The following is a 27690-nucleotide window of genomic DNA, read 5'->3' as shown; positions in this document are numbered from 1 at the left end:
AAGGTTCTTTTAGACTAGTGGCTTTAACATTCTCAAATTCATAATAAATGTATAACATCATAATGCTTGAATTAAATAAAATCAAAGATTAGATATCACCAGAGGGGAAAGTTAACATATGCCATATCTTAAAATACTGATTTATACTTATTATTCATGAAGGTACTTAAAAGGTTCTATTAATGTATGAATAATGCCACTACCTGTAGATAGAAGTTTCAAAACCCTGTATTATGATCACTCAGTATAAAAACAATTTAAGAAAAGACACAAACATTCACTCATCAAAGAATGTATAAATAGGATTTAAAAATTAAACATACTCACAACCTGCAAATTCCAGTTTATGAAAATACCCAAAGTGCACTCAGACACTATGTCTCTAACACTGGCTAATGACCTTGGGAAAAAGAGCCTCTTTCCCTGTATGTATTCTTGTGAGAGTCTGGATGCACAAACACACTTCTAAAAATGACTGCAAAATGTAACATTAAAATATTTCCTTAAAGCTTTTATAAACTTCATTTTTCTCCTCTACTGTAAACATCTTTTCTGAGAACTCAAGACAACTATATTTTAGTTACTTTTAAACTAAAAAGCAACTTCACTCCTTTTACTTCCTGACGTCTTCTTGGACGAATACATTTTGAAATAATAAGGCTTTGAACCGCCAATATAATTTTTACTTTTAAAAAATACAAACAAACTTTATTGGAAAACTACAGTACATGCAATCTTGAATTGCTTCTGAATCTTTGAGGCCTATGCATATTTCTCAGAAAATTAGCTTTTAAGGAACACAATGATTGGGGGGACTAAGAGTCTGGGAGGTGGATATTGGGAGGGAGAACATGCAGCACCCCTTGTGGGTCTTCCACTTTTCCTCTTAATGGACTGGAGTCCTTCTGCCTATGCTTCCACCACTCTTCCCTCACTCCTTTTGGGCTTCCTACTTTATGAGCAGAAACTGATAATGTCATCATTGCTGTTCACTGTGTTCAGTCGCCAGTCATGTCTGGCTCTTTGCAACGCCATGGACTGCAGCACAGCAGGCTTCCCTATCCCTCACCATCTCCCGGAGGTTGCCCAAGTTCATGTCGATTGCATCAGTGATGCCATCCAACGATTTCATCCTCTGTTGCCCTCTTTTCCTGCCTTTGCAGTCTTTCCCAGCGTCAGGGTCTTTTCCAATGAGCCAGCTGTTCACATCAGATGACCAGAGTATTGGAGCTTCAGCTTCAGCATCAGTTCTTCCAAAGAGTATTCAGGGTTGATTTCCTTTAAAATTGACTGGTTTTAATGGCTGAGTAATACTCCATTGTGTATATGTACCACAGCTTTCTTATCCATTCATCTGCTAATGGACATCTAGGTTGCTTCCATGTCCTGGCTATTATAAACAGTGCTGCGATGAACATTGGGGTACACATGTCTCTTTCAATTCTGGTTTCCTCAGTGTGTATGCCACATTGAAACATGTATAATATCATGGTTCGATGCAGGATACAGGATGCTTGGGGCTGGTGCACTGGGATGACCCAGAGGGATGGTACGGGGAGGGAGATGGGTGGGGGGTTCAGGATTGGGAACACGTGTACACCCGTGGTGGATTCATGTTGATGTATGGCAAAACCAATACAATATTGTAAAGTAAAATAATAATAATAATAAATAATAATTTAAAAATTGACTGGTTTGATCTCCTTGCTTTCCAAGGGATTCTTAAGAGTCTTCTCCAGCACCACAGTTCAAAAGCATCAATTCTTCGGCGCTCTGTCTTCTTTATAGTTCAGCTCTCAAATCCGTACATGACTGCTAGAAAGATCATAGCCTTGACTATATGGACCTTTGTCAGCAAAGTGCTGTCTTTGCTTTTTTTTTTGGTCTTTGCTTTTTCACACACTGTTTTAGGTTTGTCATAGCTTTCCCACCAAGAAGCAATCGTCTTCTAATTTCATGGCTGTAGTTATCATCCACAGTGATTTTAGAGCCCAAGAAGAAAAAAATCTGTCACTGCTTCCAGCTTTTCCCTTCCATTTTCCATGAAGTGAAAGGACTGGATGCCAGGATCTTTGTTTTTTTAATATTTAGTTTTAAGTTGGCTTTTTCACTCTCCTCCTTCACCCTCATCAGGAGACTCTTTTAAGAATTCCTCTTCACTTTCTGCCATTAGAGTGGTATCATCGGCATATCTGAAGTTGTTGATATTTCTCCCAGCAATCTCGATTCCAGCTTGTAACTCATCCAGCCTGGCATTTTGCATAATGTGCTCTGTGTATAAGTTAAACAAACAGGGAGACAATAAACAGCCTTTTCGTACTCTTTTCTCAATCCCGAACTACTCAGTTGTTCCATACAGGGTTCTAACTTTGCTTCTTGACCCACATACAGGTTTCCCAGGAGACAGGTAAGATGGTCTGGTATTCCCATCTCTCTAAGAGTTTTTCACAGTTTGTTATGATATACACAGTCAAAGACTTTAGCATAGTCAATGAAACAGAGATAGATATTTTTCTGGAATTCCCTTGCTTTCTCTGTGATCCAGGCAATGTTGGCAATTTGATCTATGGTTCCTCTGTCTTTGCTAAACCCAGTATGGACATTGGAAGCTCTCAGTTCATGTAATGCTGAAGCCTAGCTTGGAGGATTTTGAGCATAGCCTTACTAGCATGGGAGATGAGTGCAACTGTCTGGTGGTTTGAACATTCTTTAGTACTACCCTTCTTTGGAATTGGGATGAGGACTGACATTTTCCAGTCCTGTGGCCACTGCTGGGTTTTCCAAATTTGCTGACATATTGAGAGCAGCACTTCCATAGCATCATCTTTTAGGATTTTAAATAACTCTGCAGGGATTCCATCATCTCCACTGACTTTATTGGCAGCAGCACTTCCTAAGGCCCACTTGATTTTATACTCCACAATGTTTGGCTCTGAGTGAGAGACTACACCATCGTCATTAGCTGGGTCATTAAACTCTTTTTTTGTACAGTTCTGTGTATTCTTTCCATCTCTTCTTGATCTCTTCTGCTTCTATAGGGTCATATTTATTAGTGAGCAAGGATACTGTTCACTAAAACCAGAGGAAATCAGCCTCTCTTTAACTCTGCTCCCATGTAATAAGCTGCTTTTTTTCTCATTCTTATACCCCTGAAATTCAGGCCCTAGATTAAAGCGGATTAATAAACTCTAATGCAGGACCTTAACAGATTCTAATATAGATGCTGTCATTTCTGTCTCAAATGCTTTCTGCCTTGAATGATATCAACGCTGTGTTAAAAACCACAATTCTGAGATCTGGCCAACTGTACTTCCTACAAAATTCCCTCATTTTTAGGGAATTGTACCTATTACAAGGTACTTAAGCAACTTGTACTATTACTCTGAAGCTTGCTTACCTATTACCTGTACCTATTACAAGGTACTTAAGTAACTTATACCTATTACTCCAAAGCTGGCTCGTCTGCAAGTCCCACCGCAGCAGCTAAGTGCCGGTGGGGTTCTGCTCTTCAGAAGTGGAGTAGAAGGAAACCTTAAACTAAGCCACACATGTTTCACAGCTGACCTCCTCTCCTTTTCTAGAAATGATTCTGCTTTCTTAAGAAATCTGGTGTCTGTGGAGTTGGGTTAATCACTAACTTCCCGTTTATATTCAACAGGAAGCTTCTTAGCCTTTCTCAATTTAGTAAACTGACATTAGGCTGTTCAACGATGGCTCACCATCTGATATCTAGTCTCAACACATTCTCCCCCAAACTGACATTGCAATGGCATATATTAGGTGTCTACCACGTGCAAAGCACTGCACAGTTAGACATAAAGACCTATGACACAGAACATAATGAAGTAAGATTTTAATATACTTTTTAATATTTTTAATATTTAACTGTTTAATATTTTAATTATTAACCATTAATAATGAAATATTATAACTTAATATTTAACTATTAATATTTTAATATTCTTTTACAGGTAAATGTTTTAATTATCACTAATACAAAAGACTATAGTACCACCACTTTCCCTTTCCATTAAGAAAAACAAAACCTATATTAAGAAAAACACAAAATCTTACTTAGGAAAAAATTAAGTTTTAATTTCTGGAAATTTACAAAATAATTACAAAATTCTTCTGGAAGAGTAAATGTGGAGGAAACACCATATTTGGGGAGGGAAAAAAAAAGACTGAGGATAAACTTTTGCCCAACAGCAAAATACAATATTTACTACAAAGAATAATATACTATATTCCTACCCTGGAAGACTCACTGCATAAATATTTAAAATAACAATTCTCTCCCAATTAATCTATAAATTCCTTTGTTCCTTTATCTGGAAGATGAGAATAGGAAGAACCTATGTCTTAGGACTGTTGTAAAGATTAAACGAATTAACATTCAATGCTCTTAGACCATGGGGGAAGAAATGGCATCCACTCCAGTGTTGTCACCTGGAAAAATCCCATGGACAGAGGAGCCTGGCAGACTACAGTCCCTAGGATCACAATGAATCAGACAGAACTGAGTGACTGAGCACACTCTTACTCTTAGAACTGTGTCTGACACACAGTATGTATTTACATAATTGTTAGTTAAGTTAATTCCCCTTCAAATATGCATGATCAAAAAACATGCAGTCTTTTTCTAGTGGCACAGCCTTTTACTGGTGACTGCTAGCATTTAGGAATGAATGAGCTGATCTGACTGGTGAGGAGTCAAAGTATATATTTCATAGAGAACAAGTCTATAGGCAATGGTAAACATTAAAAAAAAAAAAAGAAAACTGAGCATGTGAAAAGACAAGGAGATCTCAAGTTTTGCTTGCCAAGCATTAAGGATTAAATACTTTATTTCATGGTCCCTGGTGGCTTAGTCGGCAAAGAATCCACTTGTAATGTAGGAGACCACCTGCAATGCAGGAGATGCTGGTTCAATCCCTGGGTTGGGAAGATCCCTTAGAGAAGGAAATGGCAACCACTCCAGCATTCTTGCCTGGGAAATTCCATGGACAGAGGAGCCTGGTGGGCTATAGTTCATGGGGTTGCGAAGAGTCAGACACAACTGAGTGACTAAACCACCATCAAAGGAACACTGGACTGGTTCTAGGAAACCCGGAATCTGGTCCTAGCTCAGCTCTCAAGTTTAGCTGTTGTCACATAACCTCTGTTGGACTAAGTTCCTTTGTCAATAAAATGGAGTTGGACTATTCACCATTCTAAAAGCTTTAAGATCTTACAATAGCTTTCATTCACAGTATAAAGAGGTTTACTAGTATATTTAGCCCCACAACAAATGAAAAGGCAAGGAGATCTAAAGTTTTGCTCGCTGAGCATTAATGATTAAATACTTATTAGGTTTTTAAAAATCCTATGAATAAGATTTCCAATCCTTATTCTTTTCTTGAGGTGATTCAATTTTAAAATACTGTTCAAAGATAAAGTAAGTTTACCACACATCCTAGATTCTCATAGCAGCTGCCTTCATGGGTCTCATGAAGAGCTTTTATGGTGTCACAATAAATCCCTGGCTCTACCTATAATTTTTACACTGCCAAAATACCACAAAAGTAAAACTTTCTGTGATGGTCACAGAGAAGGAAATGATACTTAATCTTGCTCTCTTCATTATCAATGTTTCTAAAACATTATTTTTAAGAAACTCTTCAGTAATTAAAGAATTCTAAATAATTTCCCAAATATAATAACACAAATCAAGTAGGAAATGTATTAACTAACCCAACTACTGCCAACTCTGTCTCAGACTACTTCTTAGTGAAAGTAGCATCTTAAATGTATTGTTCTCTGGACTTGTGAACTTGTATTGCTCAATGACTTCCCTGGTGGCTCAGACAGTAAAGCATCTGCCTATAAAGGAGGAGCCTTGGGTTCCATCCCCGGGTCGGGAAGATCCTCTGGAGAAGGAAATGGCAACCCACTCCAGTACTCTTGCCTGGAAAACCCCATGGACGGAGAAACCTGGCGAGCTACAGTCCATGGAGTCGAAAAGAGTCGGACACGACTGAGCGACTCCACTTTCTTTCAAATGGATTTGTGGACATAGTGGGGGAAGAAGAGGGTGAGACAAATTGAGAGAGTAACACTGAAATATATAGAATACTATGTGCAAAACAGATAGCTAGTGGGAAGCTGCTGTGTAACACAGGGAGCTCAGCTCGGTGCCCTGTGATGACCTAGAAGAGTGGATGGTGGGGGACAGGGAAGTTCAAGAGAGAGGGGATACATACATATATACACACACACACACACACACAGCTTATTCACTTCATTGTACAGCAGAAACTAACACAACATTGTAAAGGAATTATCCTCCAATTAAAAATTTTAAAAGGTATTGGGAGTTATTCACATAGAAAAAAAATTTACCGTTCTATTATTACAATGGTCAGTTATGATAAATTCCTTTATAAAAATTAACTTAAGTTTAACCTCAAAACGTTCCCAAGAAACAATATTAGCAGAAAACTCTGTGGATCTTTGGTCCATTCCTGAAAAATATTACTTTGCAATTCCATTTTCAGTTTAGCTAGAGTATAAAGTTACTTAGGTACAAATATATGAAGTTACTGATTTTTTCCCCTTATTGTTATTCTATAACAACCAGGAGACTGAACATGTTTGTACAAATACCTCTTAAAATCCAGCTTTATGCCTTTATTGCTTTTAATAACTTCAGCCAGCCATTCCTGTAATGTATTATCACTGTTTATTTCTGGAGGATGGGCCATGATTGGCTGGCCATGTTCTGATCTCTCACTTGGAAGAATGACATCAGCCTCTATCATATGAGCAGTACCTGTCCACATAAAAGAATCTATGTTAGTGTTAATAGAGACTACAGCAGACGGCATGTCCAGTATCCTTTTGAGGAAGATAAAAAGGAGGAAAGAAAATAATATTTACTGAGAAATAACTAAGTGCCAGGTACTATGTCAGGCCTTGCACGTTGCCCTTGTTTGTTAGTCATGAGCAAACAGGTGGTTAGGAGTTAAATATCTTTGCCTAGGTCACACTCAAACTGTTGTCCTAATATTTAATTTCTTCCCAGTACACAGCAAAGTGAGTATTCAAGAGGAGGCTTCGTAAGTATTTGTTGAAGCTTCTGAGAACACAAAGAGTACTTTTATCTTCTCCTTCCTGAAATTAGAAACTACAGAAGTTTTTTGTTTATGTTTGAAACTCTATGCTATAGATTGAATTCTTTGACCCAAAGCTTAGCTACTATGTAAAAGCACACATCCCTGGAATGGGTAAGAAGCTTCACTAGCCACCTAGTGTGACTTAGCAGGCTTTGGTGGACTAACTTCAAAGATGTCTGACAACAACTCCTGCTATCTATCTTCTCATCTCTTTCTCTTCCCCTTGAGTCTGGGTTGGTTTTGTGACTTGCTTTGACCAACAAAAGAAAGTGGAAACAAAACTGTCAGTTCTAGGCTTAGCTCTTAAAAGGTCTGGCAGCTTCTGCTTCTGTCCTCTGGAAAGCCAGTTACCACGTAAAGAAGTTCAGGTAAGAATTCTGAAGACTCAGAAACCACACACAGAGAGAGAGAGAAGTCATATAGAAGAAAACTAAGGCTTCATGCCTGACAGACAGCATTAGGTCTCTGACACGTGAGTGAGGCCACTGCAAAATTTCCAGGCCTAGTTGAGCAACAGCCAAGTGCAGCAACATGTCCTCATCCTATTCCACATGGAAGAGAAGAACCACTATCTGACCCACAAAATCAGCAAAAATAAGTCACTGTTATTTGAAGCCACTAAGTTTGGGAGGTAATTTATTACACAGTAATAGAAAACATGCAGAAATAGTTATCTGGACGCGGGGCACTGAAATGTGTGACACTGACTTTGGGATCCAGCAGATTCTAGCAAGGCACTGTCAACAGAGGTTGGACGAGCAGTGAGAAAATTATTTTTACATCGTGGTGAAACTTCTGGCAACACTGGCACTTGTAGCAACTGGTGGAAGATAGATAGGATACCTAATGAATTTGTGGATTTAGCTAAGGAGGTTTCCAGGCAGAATGTTGAAAGCGTTAATTGGCTTCTTTTAGTTCCTATGATAAAGGATGGGAAGAAAGAGCTGAGTCAAATAATTAGCTGTTTAGATTTTAAGCAGCATAAAGAGGAAATATTTCCAGCTCAGAACTCATGTGAGTTAGAAAATAAAACCACTCTCTCCATCTGGCGAAAGATTCTCAAAGGAAGAGAAAGCCTCAGTCCAAAAGTCAAGTCCAGGATGCTGCTAGGAAACTATAGCCTCAGGATCAAGGCCAAATCAAGGATACAACGACAGGACACTTTATTAAGACCTAAGAAATATGGAGCCTCGGATACCAATATAGCTAGATAAAAGAATTTATAGAATCTTAAGGGTGTTATCCCATAGCACTCTAACTAGCAAACCAAAGCAGAGAGAGACCTGCCTCAAAGAGATTTGGCAGTAAGGCTTTTGACTAAAGGGATGGTTTATAACTTGATATATAAAAATCCCAGTACATTTTTAATAGAGCTGTTATAGACTTGGACCTGAACAAAGAGAGAGAGTTAAAATGAAAAGAGGTCTGTTGTTGCTGTTGTTCAGTTGCTAAGCCATGTCCGACTCTTTGCAACCCCATCAACTGCAGCATGCCAGGCTCCTCTGTCCTCCACTATTGCCTGGAGTTTGCTCAAATTCATGTCCATTGAGCCAGTGATGCTATCTAACCATCTCATCCTTTGCCACTCCCTTCTTTTGCCTTCAACCTTTCCCAGCATCAAAGTCTTTTCTAATGAGTCAGCTCTTCGCATCAGGTGGCCAAAGTATTGGAGCTTCAGCTTCAGCATCAGTCCTTCCAATGAATATTCAGGACTGATTTCCTTTAAGATTGACTGGTTTGATCTCCTTCCAGTCCAAGGGACTCTCAAGAGTCTTCTACAACACCACAGTTCAAAAGCATCAATTCTTTAGTACTCAGTCTTCTTTACGGTGGAACTCTCACATCCATACATGACTACGGGAAAAACCATAGCTTTGACTAGATGGACTTTTGTCAGCAGTGATGTCTCTGCTTTTTAATACACTGTCTAGGTTTGGCATAGCTTTCCTTTCAAGAAGTAAGCATCTTTTAATTTCATCGCTGCGATCACCATCTGCAGTGATTTTGGAGCTCAAGAAAATAAAATCTGTCACTGCTTCCACTTTTTCCTCTTCTACTTACCATGAAGTGATGGGACTGGTTGCCATGATTTTAGTTTTTCAAATGGTGAGTTCTACCAGCTTTTTCACTCTCCTCTTTTACCCTTATCAAGAGGTTTTCTCATTCCTCTTTGTTTTCTGCAATTAGAGTCATATGAGCTGCATATCTGGTTGTTATTTCTGCTGCCAATCTTGATTCCAGCTTGTGATTTATCCAGCCTGGCATTTCACATGATGTACTCTGCAGAGATGTTAAATAAGCAGGGTGACAGTATACAGCCTTGACATACTCCTTTCCCAATGTGGAACCGGTCTGTTGTTCCATGACAGGTTCTAACTGTTGCTTCTTGACCTGCATACAGGTTTCTCAGGAGGCAGGTAAGGTGGTCTGGTATTCCCATCTCTTTCAGAATTTTCCAGTTTCTTGTGATCTACACCATCAAAGGCTTTAATGTAGTCAATGAAGCAGAAGTAGATGTTTTTTCTGGAAATCCTTTGGTTTCTCTATAATCCAAGGAATGTTGGCAATTTGATCTCTGGTTCCTCTGCCTTTTCTAAACCCAGCTGGTACATCTGGAAGTTCTCAGTTTACATACTGCTTAAGCCCAACTTGAAGGACTTTGAAAAGAAGTCTATGAACTCTCCAATTTCTACAGGCAGGAAATAGGCTGAAAAAGTTGCTCAGCTGCACATACAGGTGATTTTCCAATAAGTGCATGAAGAGATGCTCAACATCATTAATCTTCAGGGAAATGCAAATCTAAACTACAATGAGATACCAACTCACAAATGCTAGGACGACCATCATGGAAAAGACAGACAATAACTAATTTTGACAAGGACATGCGGAAATTGGAAACATCATTCACTTTGCTGGTGAAAATATAAGAACCCACTCAGCTGCTTCAGAAAAGCTTGGCAGTTTCTCAAAAAAAGTTAAAGAGAGCTATATTTAACATGAAATAGGTCAAGCTTCTGCCTAATTTTATAAGTCACACAAACATGATTTCTCAGCAAAGTGGTATTTAGTATAACATACGCAGGCATTCCATCTTGTCTATCAGTGTTGTTGTAAAGGAATACATAGGCTTTGGAATTCCTTAAAAGTAATAGTCAGTTTCTCCATTTATCAACTCCATTCATTTCCTAGGGGTTAGAAAAACAAATCGCTAAACGGCAGTGTCAAGAGTCTCAGGCTCCATGTAAATTATGTTCCTGATGGTTTCTTTTAAGAATAAGAATGGAAGCTATGTAGTAAGGGTAACAGATCACGGTGGCTTGGACTAGGGTGAAGACAAAAGAGATGGAGAGATGTGGACTAATTCAAAATGTATTTTGGAATAGAATTATAATGTCCAATAGAGTAGATACAAGAAAAAACAAAAAACAAAGAATAGATGACTCCCAGATTACTGGTTTAAGAATATATGCAGATTATGGTGCCATTTACGGAGAGAGGAAGGATCATAGGAAATGCAGGTTAGCAGACACAATTAAGAATGTGATGCACATTCAGTTCAGTTCAGTCACTCAGCTGGGTCCGACTCTTTGCGACCCCATTGACTGCAGCATGCCAGGCCTCCCTGTCCATCACCCACTCCCTGAGCCTACTCAAACTCATGTTCATCGAGTCAGTGATGCCATCCAACCATCTCATCCTCTGTCGTCCCCTTCTCCTCTCTCCTTCAACCTATCCCAGCATCAGGGTCTTCTCTAGCGAGTCAGTTCTCCACATCAGGTGGCCAAAGTATTGGAGCTTCGGCTTCAGCATCAGCCCTTCCAGTGAATATTCAGGACTGATTTCCTTTAGAATTGACTGGTTTGATCTCCTTGCAGTCCAAGGGACGCTCAAGAGTCTTCTCCAACACCACAGTTGAAAAGCATCAATTCTTTGATGCTCAGTTTTCTTTATAGTCCAACTCTCATATCCATACATGACTACTGGAAAAATCATAGCTTTGACTAGACAGACCTTTGTTGGCAAAGTAATGTCTCTGCTTTGTAATATGCTGTCTAGGTTGGTCATAACTCTTTTTTCAAGGAGCAAGTGTCTTTTAATTTCATGGCTGCAGTCACCATCTGCAGTGATTTTGGAGCCCTAAAATATAAAGTCTCTCACTGTTTCCCTTGTTTCCCCATCTATTTGCCATGAAGTGATTGGACCGGATGCCATGATTAGTTTTCTGAATGTTGAGTTTTAAGCCAACTTTTTCACCCTCCTCTTTGACTTTCATCAAGAGGCTCTTTAGTTCTTCTTCACTTTCTGTCATAAGGGTGGCATTATCTGTATATCTGAGGTTACTGGTATTTCTCCCGGCAATCTTAATTCCATTTGTGCTTCATCCAGGCATTTCTCATGATGTACTCTGCATAGAAGTTAAATAAGCAGGGTGACAATATACAGCCTTGACGCACTCCTTTTCCTATTTGGAACCAGTCTGTTGTTCCATGTCCAGTTCTAACTGTTGCTTCCTGACCTGCAAACAGATTTCTCAGGAGGCAGGTCAGGTGGTCTGGTATTCCCATCTCTTTAAGAATTTTCCAGTTTGTTGTGACCCACACAATCAAAGGCTTTGGCATAATCAATAAAACAGATGCTTTTCTGGAACTCTCTTGATTTTTCGATGATTCAACGGATGTTGGCTATCTGATCTTTGGTTCCTCTGCCTTTTCTAAAAACAGCTTGAACATCTGGAAGTTCACAGTTCACGTATTGCTGAAGCCTGGCTTGGAGAATTTTGAGCATTACTTTACTAGCATGTAAGATGAGTGAAATTGTGTGGTAGCTTGAACATTCTTTGGCATTATCTTTCTTTGGGACTGGAATAAAAACTGACCTTTTTCAGTCCTGTGGCCCCTGCTGAGTTTTCCAAATTTGCTGGCATATTGAGGGCAGTACTTTCACAGCATTATCTTTTAGGATTTGAAATAGCTTAACTGGAATTCCATCAACTCCACTAGCCTTGTTCGTAGTGATGCTTTCTAAGGCCCGCTTGACTTCACATTCCAGGATGTCTGGCTCTAGGTGAGTGATCACACCATCGTGATTATCTGAGTCGTGAAGACCTTTTTTGTATAGTTCTTCTGTGTATTCTTGCCACCTCTTCTTATATATCTTCTGCTTCTGTTAGGTCCATATCATTTCTTCCTTTATTGTGCCCATCTTTGCATGAAATGTTCCCTTGGTATCTCTAAGACCTCTCTAGTCTTTCCCATTCTATTGTTTTCATCTATTTCTTTGCACTGATCACTGAGGAAGGCTTTCTTATCTCTCCTTGCTATTCTTTGGAACTCTGCATTCAGATGGGTATATCTTTCCTTTTCTCCTTTGCCTTTTGCTGCTCTTCTTTTCACAGCTATTTGTAAGGCCTCCCAGACAACCATTTTGCCTTTTTGCATTTCTTTTCCTTGGGAATGGTCTTGATCCCTGTCTCCTGTACGATGTTAGGAACCTCCGTCCATAGTTCTTCAGGCTATCTATCAGATCTAATCTCTTGAATCTATTTCTCACTTCCAGTGTATAATCATAAGGGATTTGATTTAGATCATACCTGAATGGTCTAGTGGTTTTCCCTACTTTCTTCAATTTCAGTCTGAATTTGGCAATAAGGAGTTCATGATCTGAGCCACAGTCAGCTCCCAGTCTTGTTTTTGCTGACTGTATAGAGCTTCTCCATCTTTGGCTGCAAAGAATATAATCAGTCCGATTTCAGTATTGACCATCTGGTGATGTCCGTGTGTAAAGTCTCCTCTTGTGTTGTTGGAAGAGGGTGTTTGCTATGACCAGTGCATTCTCTTGGCAAAACTCTGTTAGTCTTTGCTCTGCTTCATTCTGTACTCCAAGGCCAAATTTGTCTGTTACTCCAGTTATCTCTTGAATTCATACTTTCGCATTCCAGTATCCTATAATGAAAAGGACATCTTATTTGGGTGTTAGTTCTAAAAGGTAGTGTTGGTCTTCATAGAACCGTCAACTTCAGCTTTTTCAGCATTACTGGTTGGAGCACAGACTTGGATTACTGTGATACTGAATGGTTTGCCCTGGAAACAAACAGAGGTCACCCTGTCGTTTTTGAGACTGCATCCAACCACTGCATTTCAGACTCTTGTCAACTATGAGGGCTAGTCCATTTCTAAGGGATTCTTGCCCACAGTAGTAGATATAGTGGTCATCTGAGTTAAATTCACCCCTTCCGGTCCATTTTAGTTCACTGATTCCTAAAATGTTGATGTTCACTCTTGCAATCTTCTGTTTGACCACTTCCAATTTGCCTTGATTCATAGACCTAACATTCCAGGTTCCTACGCAATATTGTTCTTTACAACATCAGACTTTACTTCCATCAGCAGTCACATCCACAACTGGGTGTTGTTAAATGCTTTGCCTCCATCTCTTCATTCTTTCTGGAGCTATTTCTCCACTGTTCTACAGTAGCATATTGGGCACCTACCAACCTGGGGAGTTCATCTTTCACTGTCCTGTCTTTTTGCCTTTTCATACTGTTCATGGGGTTCTCAAGGCAGGAATACTGAAGTGGTTTGCCATTCCCTTCTGCAGTGGACCACGTTTTGTCAGAACTCTCCACCATGACCCATCTGTCTTGGCTGGCCCACAGGGCATGGCTCATAGTTTCATTGAGTTAGACAAGGCTGTTGTCCATGTGATCAGTTTGATTAGTTTTCTGTGATTGTGGTTTCCATTCTGTCTGCCCTGTGCTGGATGAGAATAAGAGGCTTATGGAAGCTTCCTGATGGGAGAGACTTACTGAGGGGGAAATTGGGTCTTGTTCTGATGGGTGGGGTCATGCTCAGTGAATCTTTAATCCAATTTTCTGTTGATGCACAAGAACTCTCTAAGTGAAAACAGCAAATAAGAAGTTGGAGAGACTAGTGCTCAGAAGAGAGGGAAGCCTGGCCTGGAGACATGTATGTGAGTTGCCCAGCCTCTCTCCCTATTCTCCCACCAATGGCTGTTGGGTAGAAGGCTTTTGAAGGTCAGGGTATGCCTCTGCTTTGGGAGACTGCCTGGTCACCATGTTTCCCATCTCAGGGAGAGTCACAGGAAGAAGTCTGCACATCAAGATTAACACTCCAACCACAGGAGCCCCAACTTTTGACAAGAGCCAGACAATAGAAAACAGCTTTGGGTTTTTTTGTGATTTTCTACACAAGAAAATCCCAAACAGACGCTACTTACACTAAAACAAAACTCAAAGAAATATGTTTATAGAAATCAATTTAAAGTTATCTATCTTGCTTATACTATTTACATTCCTAATGCAGCAATTTACTATATTTTTACTAATACATTTAGTTGTGACTATAGTCACACTTTTCCTAAATAAGTTACAAAGGTTTTTTTAAAAAAACTACATTTTTTATTCTCAAAGAGATTTAATAATTTCTATTTTTAACCAACATTTCTTTTAATGTACATTTAAAAAATCTACATGCAGAAATGTTATAACGAAAAATAACATTATATGTAATAACTTTTGTAAACAATTTTGCCTATTCTGAGATCAGCTGTGTTGACAATGCAACTCTTTTGTCGACAAATGGCACTTGTACATTGTTCCTCCTGTACTTTGCTTTTTTAAATCACAGACATTGTTGAAAATCCAATATCACATATTAATGAAAACAGAAACAGCTTCATTAATAACAGTTGTACTAAATTTAAATATTCTGGAAGAAATGAAATGAAGCAGTGTAATACATGTCTCCAGGAACCTGTTTTCTTTCCTCTGTATTTGAAAGAAATTTCAAGATTAGCCAGGACTGAAAAAAGGGACTTGATGGGGTCGCAAAGAGTCGGACACGACTGAGCGACTGAACTGAACTGAACTGAACACCCAAAAGTATAAAACTTGGGGTTCTGGTTGACTAGGAGAAAGTAAAGAGGATATTATCTGAAAACTAAGTAACCTATGAAAAATTCCCAGATCAACAGCAAACTGCCAGCAACTGGAAATGACTTCCATTGATTATTTTTAAAATAAGGCTAGAAGTAGTCATATTTAATTAAATTATTTCTAGGTCTGAGACTTCTACATTTACTATTACAAAGAATAAAATTTAAAGATTGCTTCTAAATTTTTAGCTGTTACAGAGAAATCCAATTTATTTTCTGCTTTGATTTTTATATTGTCAAAAAGGTTGAGACTGTCTATCTCAACTTATGAATTACAATCATTTAGCTGTAAAGTCTTTTTATTTTCTAAATATAAAACTATATTGTCTGCAAATAATAGATATATTTCTTCCTATTTTCTTCTATCTTTAAAAATTGATATATAATTCACAAGCTATAAAATTACTCTTTTAAAGCATACCATTTAGTGGTTTTCAGAATATTCAGAAGGTTGTGTGACCATCATGCGTGCGTACATGCTCAGTCACTTCAGTCGTGTCCGACTATTTGCAACGCTACAGACTGTAGCCCACCAGGCTCCTCTGTCCGTGGGATTCTCCAGGCAAGAATACTGGAGTGGGTTGCCATGCCCTCCTCCAGGGATCTTCCGGATTCAGGGATTGAGTCCACTTCTCTAACACCTCCTGCACTGGCAGTGCCGTTCTTTACCACTAGAGCCACCTGGAAAGCCCTGTGCAACCACTAGCACCATCTAATTCCAGAAAAATTTTATCATTCCAAAACAAAACCTGTACCCACTAGCATTTACTCCCCAGCCCCTATTCATTTCAGCTCCAGGAAGCCATTAATCAATGTTTTCCTTAAGCATTGCTTCTGCTAAAATTTATTTATGAAAAAACCACAGTTAGGTTATTATGTGCTAGGCACTGTTTTAATTATAAGGTATTAAATATTAGAAGACAAATTTCTTCCCTTTGAAAAGCAACTAAAAATAATATCTTTTCAATAAAAGAAACTATCCAGATACACTATCCAGATACACAATTGAGTTGGATGTGTAAATTGAGTAAATTTGTAGATTTTTACAATAAAATATGAGATTACACGGAGAAGGCAATGGCACCCGACTCCAGTACTCTTGCCTGGAAAATCCCATGGACGGAGGAGCCTGGTAGGCTGCAGTCCATGGGGTTGCTAAGAGTCAGACACGACTGAGCGACTTCACTTTCACTCTTCACTTTCATGCACTGGAGAAGGAAATGGCAACCCACTCCAGTGTTCTTGCCTGGAGAATCCCAGGGACGGGGGAGCCTGATGGGCTGCCGTCTATGGGGTCCCACAGAGTCGGACACGACTGAAGCAACTTAGCAGCAGCAGCAGCATGAGATTACAAGAAAATCTTTCTGCTGGAACAGGGCACTTCAAGCTATGCCCCATCCCTCTCATGATACACCTTCATTCTCCCACACTGCTGTAGCCAAAAGGGGTACTTCACAGGAAAAGGCTAACTAAACTGCTATAGTGTTCATCTACATAAGATTACAGATGGAGTTAGCAAACCCAAAAGCTTGGTTTCTAGCCCAGGCATAAATACTGCCCAGGGCATTATAAATTAGCATTTAATGGCTTCATTCATCCATTCAACAAATATTTTTGAGCCTCTCCTGAGCAAGCTGTGAAAGACACAGAAATACGTGTGACATACAATCGTGATCTTAAACATTTTACTTAAATCACTACTATATATAAGCAATGGAGAAGGCAATGGCAACCCACTCCAGTGTTCTTGCCTGGAGAATCCCAGGGACGGGGAGCCTCGTGGGCTTCCGTCTACAGGGTCACACAGAGTCAGACACGACTGAAGCAACTTAGCATATATAAGCAATTGCAATAATACATGAGAACTTTAAATAAGGCATAGTAAAGGAAAATCATTTCTGGAAAATGAGGAGGTTCTTCCATTAGGAAAATTTGTTCATTTTGTAAATAAAATGAGATCTTTTATAAGAATGTTTACGTTAGCCAAGAATTTACACTAAAATCATCTAAGACTCTGGTACCTGCAAATATAACCAGATTTTTAAAAACAAATTGAATTCATCCAAGTACAAGGAATACTGACTTACTTCTCAGTGCCTCATTCACTTGCATCTTGTGGTTAGCTGCATGATACCAGATGATTTGGGCGCCATCTTCTGTTGTGATCTGGTTATTTCTCAGAAAATATTCCAGTATATTTTCACTCCAAGATCCTAAAATGACAGCATTGATATAAAAAATAATTTTATAGGGTATTTTTTAATAAAAAGGGCACAGCATATGTTGATGGAGAAAAATAAAGCAATAAAACTGAGAAAAGTCAAGATGGGCTTCCCAGGTGGCGCTAGTGGTAAAGAATCTGCTTGCCAATGCAGGAGATGCAAGAGATGAGGGTTCGATCCCTGGGTAGGGAAGATCCCCTGGAGGAGGGCATGGCAATCCACTCCAGTATTCTTGCCTGGAGAATCCTATGGACAGGAAAGCCTGGTGGGCTACAGTCCATAGGGTCACAAAGAGTCAGATATGACTGAAACGACTCAGCACACATTCAGATATGACAAATATAAAGATATATATATATATTTATATATAAATATGCTATAAATGTGGAATAGGAAATGGCAACCCACTGCAGTATTCTTGCCTGGAGGATCCCATGGACAGAGGAGCCTGGTGGGCTACAGTCCATGGGGTCACAAAGAATTGGACACAACTGAGTACACACACATGCATGCTATATATGATGTAAGTAATAATCAGTAAACATTTAGGATAGTCTGAGCCTCAGACATGTAAAGAAAAATGCAGGAAGGAAAAAAAAACTGTTAAGCAGCAGACATTTTAATGCAGGAATTTTCACATGGTATCTTCTCCAATTCTAGCCCCATAATTAAGTAAAATGTATGTAAAGCCAAAGCTATATTAAAAACATCAAAATTTTGTAGAACTTAAACTCTCCACCTGAGGCTCCATTCTATATTTATATTAACCATTAGAATTTTAAATTATACATTTAAGCATGCATGCATGCTAAATCGCGTCAGTTGTGTCTGACTCTTTTCGACCCTATGGACTGTAGTCCATTAGGCTCCTCTGTCCATGGGATTCTCCAGGCAAGAATACTGGAGTGGGTTGCCATGCTCTCCTCCAGGGGATCTTTCCCACACAGGGATCAAACCCACTGTCTCTTATGTCTCCTGCATTGACAGGTAGGTTCTTTACCACTAGCGCCACCTGGGAAGCCCAACATTTAAGCATATTCGCCTTCAGATTACGAGTGTCAGCAATACTTATGAAAAGTAAATTCTGAGTTAGTATTTCTAGATTTCTCTAGCATGTACAAACATGCATAATTCCTGTATCTTTCGACTACTTTTTGGCAGACCAGATTTTTTTTAATTAGGCATTAAAATGTGTGAGTTAATTTAGTTAAGACTAAAATACTTGAATCAGTTCTACTCCATATAATGCCATATCCCACTGAAAGAGAAAGTGTTAGTCACTCAGTTGTATCCGACTCTTTGCAACCCCTTGGACTGTAGGCCACTAGGCTCTTCTGTCCGTGGGATTCTCCAGGCAAGAATACTGGAGGTTGCCATTTCCTTCTCCAGGGGACCTTCCCAACCCAGGGATCGAACTCTGGTCTCCTGCATTGCAGGCAGATTCTTTACTGTCTGAGCCACCGGGAAAGCCCCCATAACAAGGAGAAAAGGTTGAAAAACAGTAGGAATTATCTATAACCTTACCTCCCCAATTTTTGTTCACTGTTTTGAACATTTAAGTACCTACCAAATAACTATAAATTCCCTATGCATAAGAGTATGTCTTCCATTGTTTATTAATTCTATATAACAACAGTTTAAAAATTTAATGATGGCCATTATAAACTGCTGACAAGACATTGAAAGAAAATAAAATTTCATAAGAGAATGGAAGGGCATATAAAAATAATTTCTAAGTAATATTCATGGAACTTAGTGACCACTCTGTGTATTGGGTTACAGAATAAGGAAAGGGGAGAGTTAATTGTGATAGCCACTATCCCCTAAGCAGTCTCTTATAGAAACACACATGTCCCTTTTTAGCATATGCAATAGTCACAGACCTTTCAGACTCAGATGAAAGAAAATATATGGTCATCATTTTTAAAATGTTTAACTTATGCATCTTAAAAAGGCACAGTAATTATTGGCTAAAACAGAAATGTCCAACAATGGGAAGTAATTAAATCACAGTTTATCCTCATGATAAAATATGTAATTGATGTGGCTGTTAAAAATGAAGTTTATGAGATATGTGACTTCCCTGGCAGTCCAGTGGTTAAGACTCTGCACTTCCAATGCAGGGGGTACAGGTTTGATCATTGGTTGGAAACTAAAGATCCCACTAAAGATGCTGTGTGGTGTAGAAAACAAACAAAGAAACAAGAATAAAAACATTCATCCTATGTTCATAGCAGTACTAGTCACAATAGCCAGGTTATAGAAATAACCTAAATGTCCATGGACAGATGAATGGACAAAGAAAATGGGGTACATATATACAATGGAATACTACTCAGTCATAAAAAGAACAAAATAATGCCATTTGCAGCAACATGGATGCAACCAGAATGTTACTTAAGAGTTAGTTTTATATGTCTGCATGTCACAATGAAGACCTAGTGCAGAACATCCCCCCAAAAGAGTCAACTGTTTTCCTATTTACAAAGCAATGAGTAAGTGGAAGTTGAAAACACAATACCATTTACATTAAACCACAAAATCAAAACACTTTGGTATAAAGCTAACAAAATATGTAAAGATCTACATGAGGATAAGTACTCTGATGAATGAAATCAAAGAATTAAACAAATGGATAGATATTCCATGTTTATGGATAGGAAGACTCAATATTATCAAGATGTCAGTTCTTCCCAGCTTAATCTATAGATTCAAGCAATTCCAATCAAAATCCCACCAAGTTATTTTGTGGCTATCAACTAACTGGTCCAAAACCAGTAGCGGGCATAAACTCCATATGTGGAGGGCAAAAACTCAGAATAGTCAATATAATATTGAAGGAGAACAAAGTGATGACTCTATCCAACATTAAGACTTACTATAAAGCTACAGCAATTAAGACAGTGTTGGTTTGGTGAAAGAATAAACAAATAGATCAAAGGACCAAAACAGAGAGGCCCGCAAATAGACCCTCATAAATAGAGGTAACTGATCTTCAATGAAGGCACAAAGGCAATACAATGGGGGAAAAGACAGCCTTTTCAACAAACTTTTTTGTTTTCACACACACACACAAAAAAATACTAGACACGGAACTCATACTTTCAAAAAAATTAACTCAATATAGATAACAGATCTAAGTGTAAAATTCAAAACTATAAAACTCCTACAAGATAACATAGAAGAAAATATAGATGACCTTCAGTACAGCAATGACTTTTTAGATACAGCACTAAAGGTACCATCCATGAAAGAAATAATGGATAAGCTGGACTTCACTAAAATGAGACACTTGTGCTCTGCAAAAGATAACATCAAGAGAATGAAAAGACAAGCCATAGACTGGGAGAAAACATTTGCAAAAAACATATATGATGAAAGTATTAATCTAAATATATAAAGAACTCTTAAAACTCAACAATAAGAAAACAATCCCATTAAAAAAAAAAAGGGGGGGGGCCAAAGACCGTAACAGACACCTTAACAAAGAAGATAGATGGCAACCATATAAAAAGGTGCTCCACTTTTCATCAAACACAAATTAAAACAACAGGGTAAAACTACACACATACTAAAATGGCCAAAATCCAGAACACTAGTATATCAAATGCTGGTGAGGATATGGAGTAACAGGAATCTTCACTCATTGTGTGGGAATGCAAAATGGTATAGCCACTTTAAAATAAAGCTTGCTGGTTTCTTACAAGTCTAAGTATATTCCCATCATACAATCCAGAAATCACCCCTTGATATTTACCCAAAGGAGTTGAAAACTTATGTTCATACAATAACTTGCACACTTATGTTTTTACTAGTTTTATTTACAGCACACTTAGGTTTATAGCAGTTTTATTTACAACTGCCGAAACTTGGAAGCAACCAAGATATCTCTCAGAATATGAATGGATAAACTGTGGTTCACTCACACAACAGAATTATTGTTTGCTAAAAAGAAATGAGCTCTCAAGCTATAAAAGACATGGGGAAAGCTTAAACACACATTACTAAGTGAAAACAAGCCAATGTGGAGAGCCCATGTACTCTATGATTCCAACTACATGACATTCTGGAAAAGCCAAAAAAAAAAAAAGGAAAAAATCTATGGATACAATAGAAAGATCACTGATTTTCAGGGGTTGGGGGGAAGAAGATAAGTAGGTAAAGCACAAAGGATTTTTAGGACAGTGAAACTATTTTGTATGATACTCTACCATGGACCATGTCATTCATTATACATTTGTCTAAACTCACAGATCCTGCATCACCAAGAGTGAACAATGTAAATTATGGACTTTGAGTGATTGTGATACATCAAGGCAGGCTCAGAGTTGTAACAAAAGTACCACTCTGAAGAGGAAGGCTGATAATGGGAAGCTATGGATTTGTCCCTAGAGTAGGAAATGGCAAACCACTCCGGTAATTTTGCCTGCAAGATCCCAGGTCATGGGTTCGCGGAGTCCAACACAACTGAGCCTATGTCAGGTAGGGCTGAATGGAGAACCTCCAGGTCCGTCACTTAGTATTCCTAAGAAACTAAAACTGCTCTTTTGAAAAAAAGAAATCCTTTACAAAAAGGCACAATATTCTTGCCATTCTTGAACACCCCAAAAGCTTTTTGCTAACGCCCACACTGAGAACCAAGACTCTAGGCCAGCTGATTATGGGCACACGTGGAGAACGCGAACCACGAAGATCCAAAATAGGAAGGAGTGCCACCAGAGGAGACTCTCAAAGGCCCCCAACTACGGCACCGGGCCGGAGAAAATGTCCACTCATTGCAAGCCAACAGTGTGGAGCACGGTCTCAGACTCGGAGCCTGGGGAGCCCCGCTTACCAGGGCCCCCGGCGGTCGCTGTCATGGTGACAGTGAGCCTCAGTCTGCGCAGGCGCCGAGGGTGGGCACCGCTGATGACCCGTCACCTGTGGCGAGAAAACCCGACTCGACAGACTAAGAGGAGTGGCCTGCGAGACGGAGGCGGAAGCGGCGGAGGAGCAATGCGCACGCGCAGAGGCTGCAGCTCGAGTTTCGCGGGTGCGCGGTCCTGTTGTTCGCGTCCAAGTGTCGCGCGACTTGCTCTTCTGAAAAGTAGTCACAGTAGTTCTGTAGAACGTCTCGTCAGGGAAGACGGAGGCTGGGTTGAGACGCTAAGTTGCTGCAGTGGAGTACGAATTTCCAAAGTTCGATATATTTTTTCTTTTTAATTTGATATCCTGAAAAATGACATGAAATCATAGCTTCATAAAAATGAGTGTTTCTGCATGAGGAGGCTGAAATGCTAAGTCAAAATTTTTCTGTTCCCCTCTTCTCGCTGACGGTTTTCATTAGAAATACTATCAGAGTCTCCCACCCAGCGCCTTTGCCCTCTTTAACTCCTTTCCACAACCAAACTGGGATTGGAAAAAGCGCCAGTGGAATCAGACTGATGAGAATTAACAACGTATCACTGCCGTATTCTAGTACTGTAACTAATTGTACTCTGTCAATTGTAAAATTAGGATAACAAATAGAACACGTTACACAAAGGACAAATGGCAGTCCTTCTCGCCCAACTCTTCAGATTTTAACATACGTTAAGTCCAGACGAGTTGTAATTATCTCACTGTGTCTTCAATTAGGGTGGATTTTCTCAAGATCAAAAGATTTCTTGAGTTTCAGAGAACACTAAACTTCAATGACTTCACTTATCTTAAGGAAAAATCTTTCTGGAGAAATAATTGATTGGCTTGTATTTGATCTGCATTTCCTAATGATACAAAATGTTACACATTTAAAGGGTACAATTTACAATTCACTGTAGTCATAGCATTGTGGAGCCAGCACCACAATTTTAGAACGTTTTCATCATCCAAAGCAGTCACTCCCCATTTTCTTCCGAACTTTCAGCTCAGTTCAGTTGCTTAGTCATGTCTGACTCTTAAGAGACCACATGAACTGCAGCATGCCAAGCCTCCCTGTCCATCACCAACTCCCTCAAACTCATGTCCATCGAGTCAGTGATGCCATCCAGCAATCTCATCCTCTGCGTCCCCTTCTCCTCCTGCCCCCAATCCCTCCCAGCATCAGGGTCTTTTCCAATGAGTCAACTCTTCACATGAGGTGGCCAAAGTACTGGAGTTTCAGCTTTAGCATCATTCCTTCCAAAGAAATCCCAGGACTGATCTTTAGAATGGACTGGTTGGATCTCTTTGCAGTCTAAGGGACTCTCAAGAGTCTTCTCCAACACCAGTTCAAAAGCATCAATTCTTCAGCGTTCAGCTTTCTTCACACTCCAACTCTCACATCCATACATGACCACTGGAAAAACCATAGCCTTGACTAGATGGACCTTTGTTGGCAAAGTAATGTCTCTGCTTTTCAAAATGCTATCTAGGTTGGTCATAACTTTTCTTCCAAGGGGTAAGCGTCTTTTAATTTCATGGCTGCAGTCACCATCTGCAGTGATCTTGGAGCCCAAAAAATAAAGTCTGACACTGTTTCCACTGTTTCCCCATCTATTTTCCCATGAAGTGATGGGACCAGATGCCATGATCTTCGTTTTCTGAATGTTGAGCTTTAAGCCAACTTTTTCACTCTCCTCTTTCACTTTCATCAGGAGGCTTTTTAGTTCCTCTTCACTTTCTGCCATAAGGATGGTGTCATCTGCATATCTGACGTTATTGATATTTCTCCTGGAAATCTTGATTCCAGCTTGTGCTTCTTCCAGCCCAGCATTTCTTATGATCTACTCGGGATAGAAGTTATATAAGCAGGGTGACAATATACAGCCTTGACGTACTCCTTTTCCTATTTGGAACCCACTAATCTGCTTTCCAGCTCTATGGATTTGCCCGTTCTGGACATTTCATTTAAATGAGCTCATACAGTATTTTGTGACTGGCTTCCTTCACTTAGCAGGTTTTCAAGGTTCATCTCTATGGAAGCATGTACTTTATTGTTTTTTGTGGCCAAATAAATTTTCATTGTTAGCATATACCACATTTATTTGCCCATTCATCAATTAATGGATGGACCGTTGCATTGTTTCCATTTTTTGACTACTAGTGAATTTTGACTGCTATAAACACTCTTCTACAAAATTCTGTGTGGCAGTATAATATGTGGTTGTATTTCTCTTAGGAATATACATAGGAGTGGAATTGCTGTTTCATATAACTCTGTTTATCTTTTTGAGGAATTGCCTGTTTTGCAAAGCACCTACATAAGACATTTTACATTCCCACCAGCAATTATGAGGGTTCCAATTTCTCCACATCGTCGCCAATACTTAGATATAATTATAGTCATGGAAATTAATATGAAGTAACATCTCATTGTGGTCTTTGAGTATTGCTAGTGACTAATAATGCTGAACTATTTTCAAGTGCTTATTGGCTTTTTACATATTTTTTATGGAGAAGTGTCTATTGCACATTTTAAAAATTAGGTTATTTGTGGAGATTTTGTTGAACTGTAAAATTTATTTGAAAGGATTTACAAATATTCTCTTCCATTTTACAGGCTTTTTAAAAGTAATTTATTTGTGGCTGTCCTGGGTCTTTGCTGCATGTGGGCTTTCTCTAGTTTGCAAAGAGTAGGGGCTACTGTAGTTGTGCTGTGCAGGCTTCTCACTGCACTGGCCTCTCTCATTGTGAATATAGGCTCTAGGCACGCTGGCTTCAGTTGTAGCTCAAGGGCTCTAGAGCTCGAGCTCAGCAGCTGTGGTACACAGGCTTGCTTACTCCACAGCATGCAGAATCTTCTCAACCCAGGGATCAAACCTGTGTCCCCTGCGTTGGCAGGCAGATTCTTATCCACTGTACCAGCAGCGAAGTCCCGCAGGTTGTCTTTTCACTTTCTAGATACCAGCTGTCAGAGAAGGCAATGGCACCCCACTCCAGTACTCTTGCCTGGAAAATCCCATGGACGGAGGAGCCTGGTAGGCTGCAGTCCATGGGGTCGCTGAGAGATGACCACAACTCAGTGACTTCACTTTCACTTTTCACTTTCATGCATTGGAGAAGGAAATGGCAACCCACTCCAGTGTTCTTGCCTGGAGAATCCCAGGGACGGGGGAGCCTGGTGGGCTCCCATCTCTGGGGTCACACAGAGTCAGACACAACTGAAGCGACTTACCAGCAGCAGCAGCAGATACCAGCTGTAGTACAAAAGTTTTTGTGGCCTGTTTATCACCATATTGGGGCAATATTTTTATAGATTTTTATAGTAACTGGCTCAAATTTACTCTTCACTGTCCATTTTTTTATAACTATATAGTGGAATATGTAAAGAATCTGCCTGCAATGCAGGAGACCTGGGTTTGATCCCTGGGTTGGGAAGATCCGCTGGAGGAGGGCATGGCAACCCACTCCAGTATTCTTATCTGGAGAATCCCCATGGACAGAGGAGCCTAGTGGGCTATAGTCCATGGCGTCACAAAGAGGCGGACATGACTAAGCACAGCACAGCGAGTGGACTAAGTGGCATGAGATAATGATGTGTGAGATTATCTTGAAACTACTCCAGCAAAGAAATCAAGATAAATGAAGCAAAAGTGGAAAATCTTGATTAACTTTTGAATCTGAGGATTGTTATAGGAAGAGTACATGGAATTTATTAAAATTTCCTCTACTTTTAAGTGTTTGGAAAATTTTATAACAAATATGTGTGATTATTTTCATTTTGTTCCCACAAAGGAAGGGTTTCATGTGTTAAGGGTACATGATACATTGAAGAAAGATGATGTACAGGGCTTTATGAAGATTAGAATGTGAAAAATGGGCACTGACCTGATAGTTTGGAGCTGCTTTGGATGACATATTTAAATATTTAAATAGGAATAAATGGTATAAAGATAAGTTCTGATTAACCCAATTTGGGTAGAGGTGGTGAGATTATATGTATTCCTCCTCTAGGAGTGGAATGAGATGAGCTGACTGTGGAAGTATGACCTGTGATTCTGATTAATTTCTCCTGATTTTTGTTTTCAAGTTTCAAGTATTTTATTTTCTTATTCATACAGTATGAAGTTTCCTAAAGATCCCACAACATGATGTTTCGTGCAGAAGAAAAACTAAACATTCAACATAAACCATCCCCTACCCACCCACCCACACACACCACAAAAAAAAAAAAAAGAAAAAACCCTCATTCCCCAGTAAGGAAATAATGTTTACACTATTTTTCTGTAACACCAGCCAAGATATGCACAAGCAAGAGAAATAGAAAGCATCTGCTAAGATATCTGTAACAAATACTTATGTACAAAAAATTCACAGAAGACAAGCTCCCCTCTTGAAGCAGAGCACGTGGCAGCTGACATAGAAACAGATCAAACCGCTGGCTGGGATTATGAGCCACCCACTGATTTACACTCCAGACTATAAAGCCTTCCAATTGGCCATATTCCATTTTGCCATTAAACCTATTTACCAATGTTTATATATTCTTGCAACATTTATATTTCCCAAATTAGCTCCATCACTTTTTAGTTTCCCATTGTCTACAGGTACTTGACAGTTTCTTTAAACACAGAAAGCATAAATTTAGTATCTAAGATGATACGAGTTTACCTGTTTCTACTAATTCCTGCTTCTGGAATCTGGTTCCCTCATGTGCCTTTTCAGTTTGTGTGTGTGTGTTTTGTTTTCACTGTGTGCGCTCTTAAAATCTCTTTGAAGTTTTAAGATTCTTTTTGTATTTTAATCAGCTTTGGTTGTTTTTAGCAAAGGCATACTCTAAATATCCTAACAAGCAATTTGGAGAAAGAGAAACTTTCCCACAGTTCCATCTTTGTTCCTACATGGCCAAACCTACTTTTTCTCGTGGTATTTTCTGCACTTAGCACATACTCCTTGTGGCATGCAATCCGTAAATGATAAGAATTATGCTTAATTTTGTCAGAGCAATTTTTTTCTTTTAGAAATTTTCATTTAGAGCTGCTGTAAGATATCAGTATTTTGTTTCAGTTACCTAATATTAGTTGCTTTATGTAATCAACCAACAGAAAATGTAGCAGCTTAAAACAACAGACATTTTGGACACAGTAGGAGAAGGAAAGGGTGGGATGACTTGAGAAAATAGTACTCAAACATATAATTACCATACTTGAAACAGATAACCAGTGTGAGTTTGATGCATAAAGCAGGGCACCCAAAGTTGGTGCTCTGTGACAACCTAGGGGGAGAGGGTGGGGAGGGAGGGGGAGGCGGGGTTCAGGATGGAAGGACACATGTATACCTATGGCTGATTCATACTGATGTATAGCAAAAACCATCACAATATTGTAAAATAATTATCCTCCAATTAAAATAAAATCACAACAAAAACCAGACATTTATATCTGAGATTCAGAAATCTAAGAACTGCTTAGTTGGGTGGTCCT

General features: G+C 39.2%; 1 protein-coding gene across 2 annotated transcripts in view; it reads right to left on the bottom strand.

Annotated features, from left to right (window-relative positions):
* Window positions 1-24291, bottom strand: part of FAM151B (family with sequence similarity 151 member B) — a 34487-nt gene extending 10196 nt beyond the window's left edge. Inside the window, exons 1-3 of one of the 2 annotated variants that reach the window (XM_069590049.1) lie at window positions 22164-24291; window positions 17195-17320; window positions 6646-6811 (exon numbers count right to left, since the gene is read on the bottom strand). In XM_069590049.1, coding sequence (XP_069446150.1) covers window positions 6646-6811; window positions 17195-17320; window positions 22164-22188 — 317 coding nt within the window. In that variant the 5' untranslated portion in view covers window positions 22189-24291. Of the gene's footprint in view, window positions 1-6645; window positions 6830-17194; window positions 17321-22163 lie in introns of both variants that reach the window. The other variant, XM_069590048.1, reaches the window with a different exon arrangement.
* Window positions 24292-27690: the final 3399 nt, after the last annotated feature.

This window comes from Ovis canadensis, chromosome 5, assembly GCF_042477335.2.
Source record: "Ovis canadensis isolate MfBH-ARS-UI-01 breed Bighorn chromosome 5, ARS-UI_OviCan_v2, whole genome shotgun sequence".
Taxonomy (NCBI): Eukaryota; Metazoa; Chordata; class Mammalia; order Artiodactyla; family Bovidae; genus Ovis; species Ovis canadensis.
Note: the sequence above shows the minus strand (reverse complement) of the source record. Positions and strands in the feature narration are given on the sequence as shown.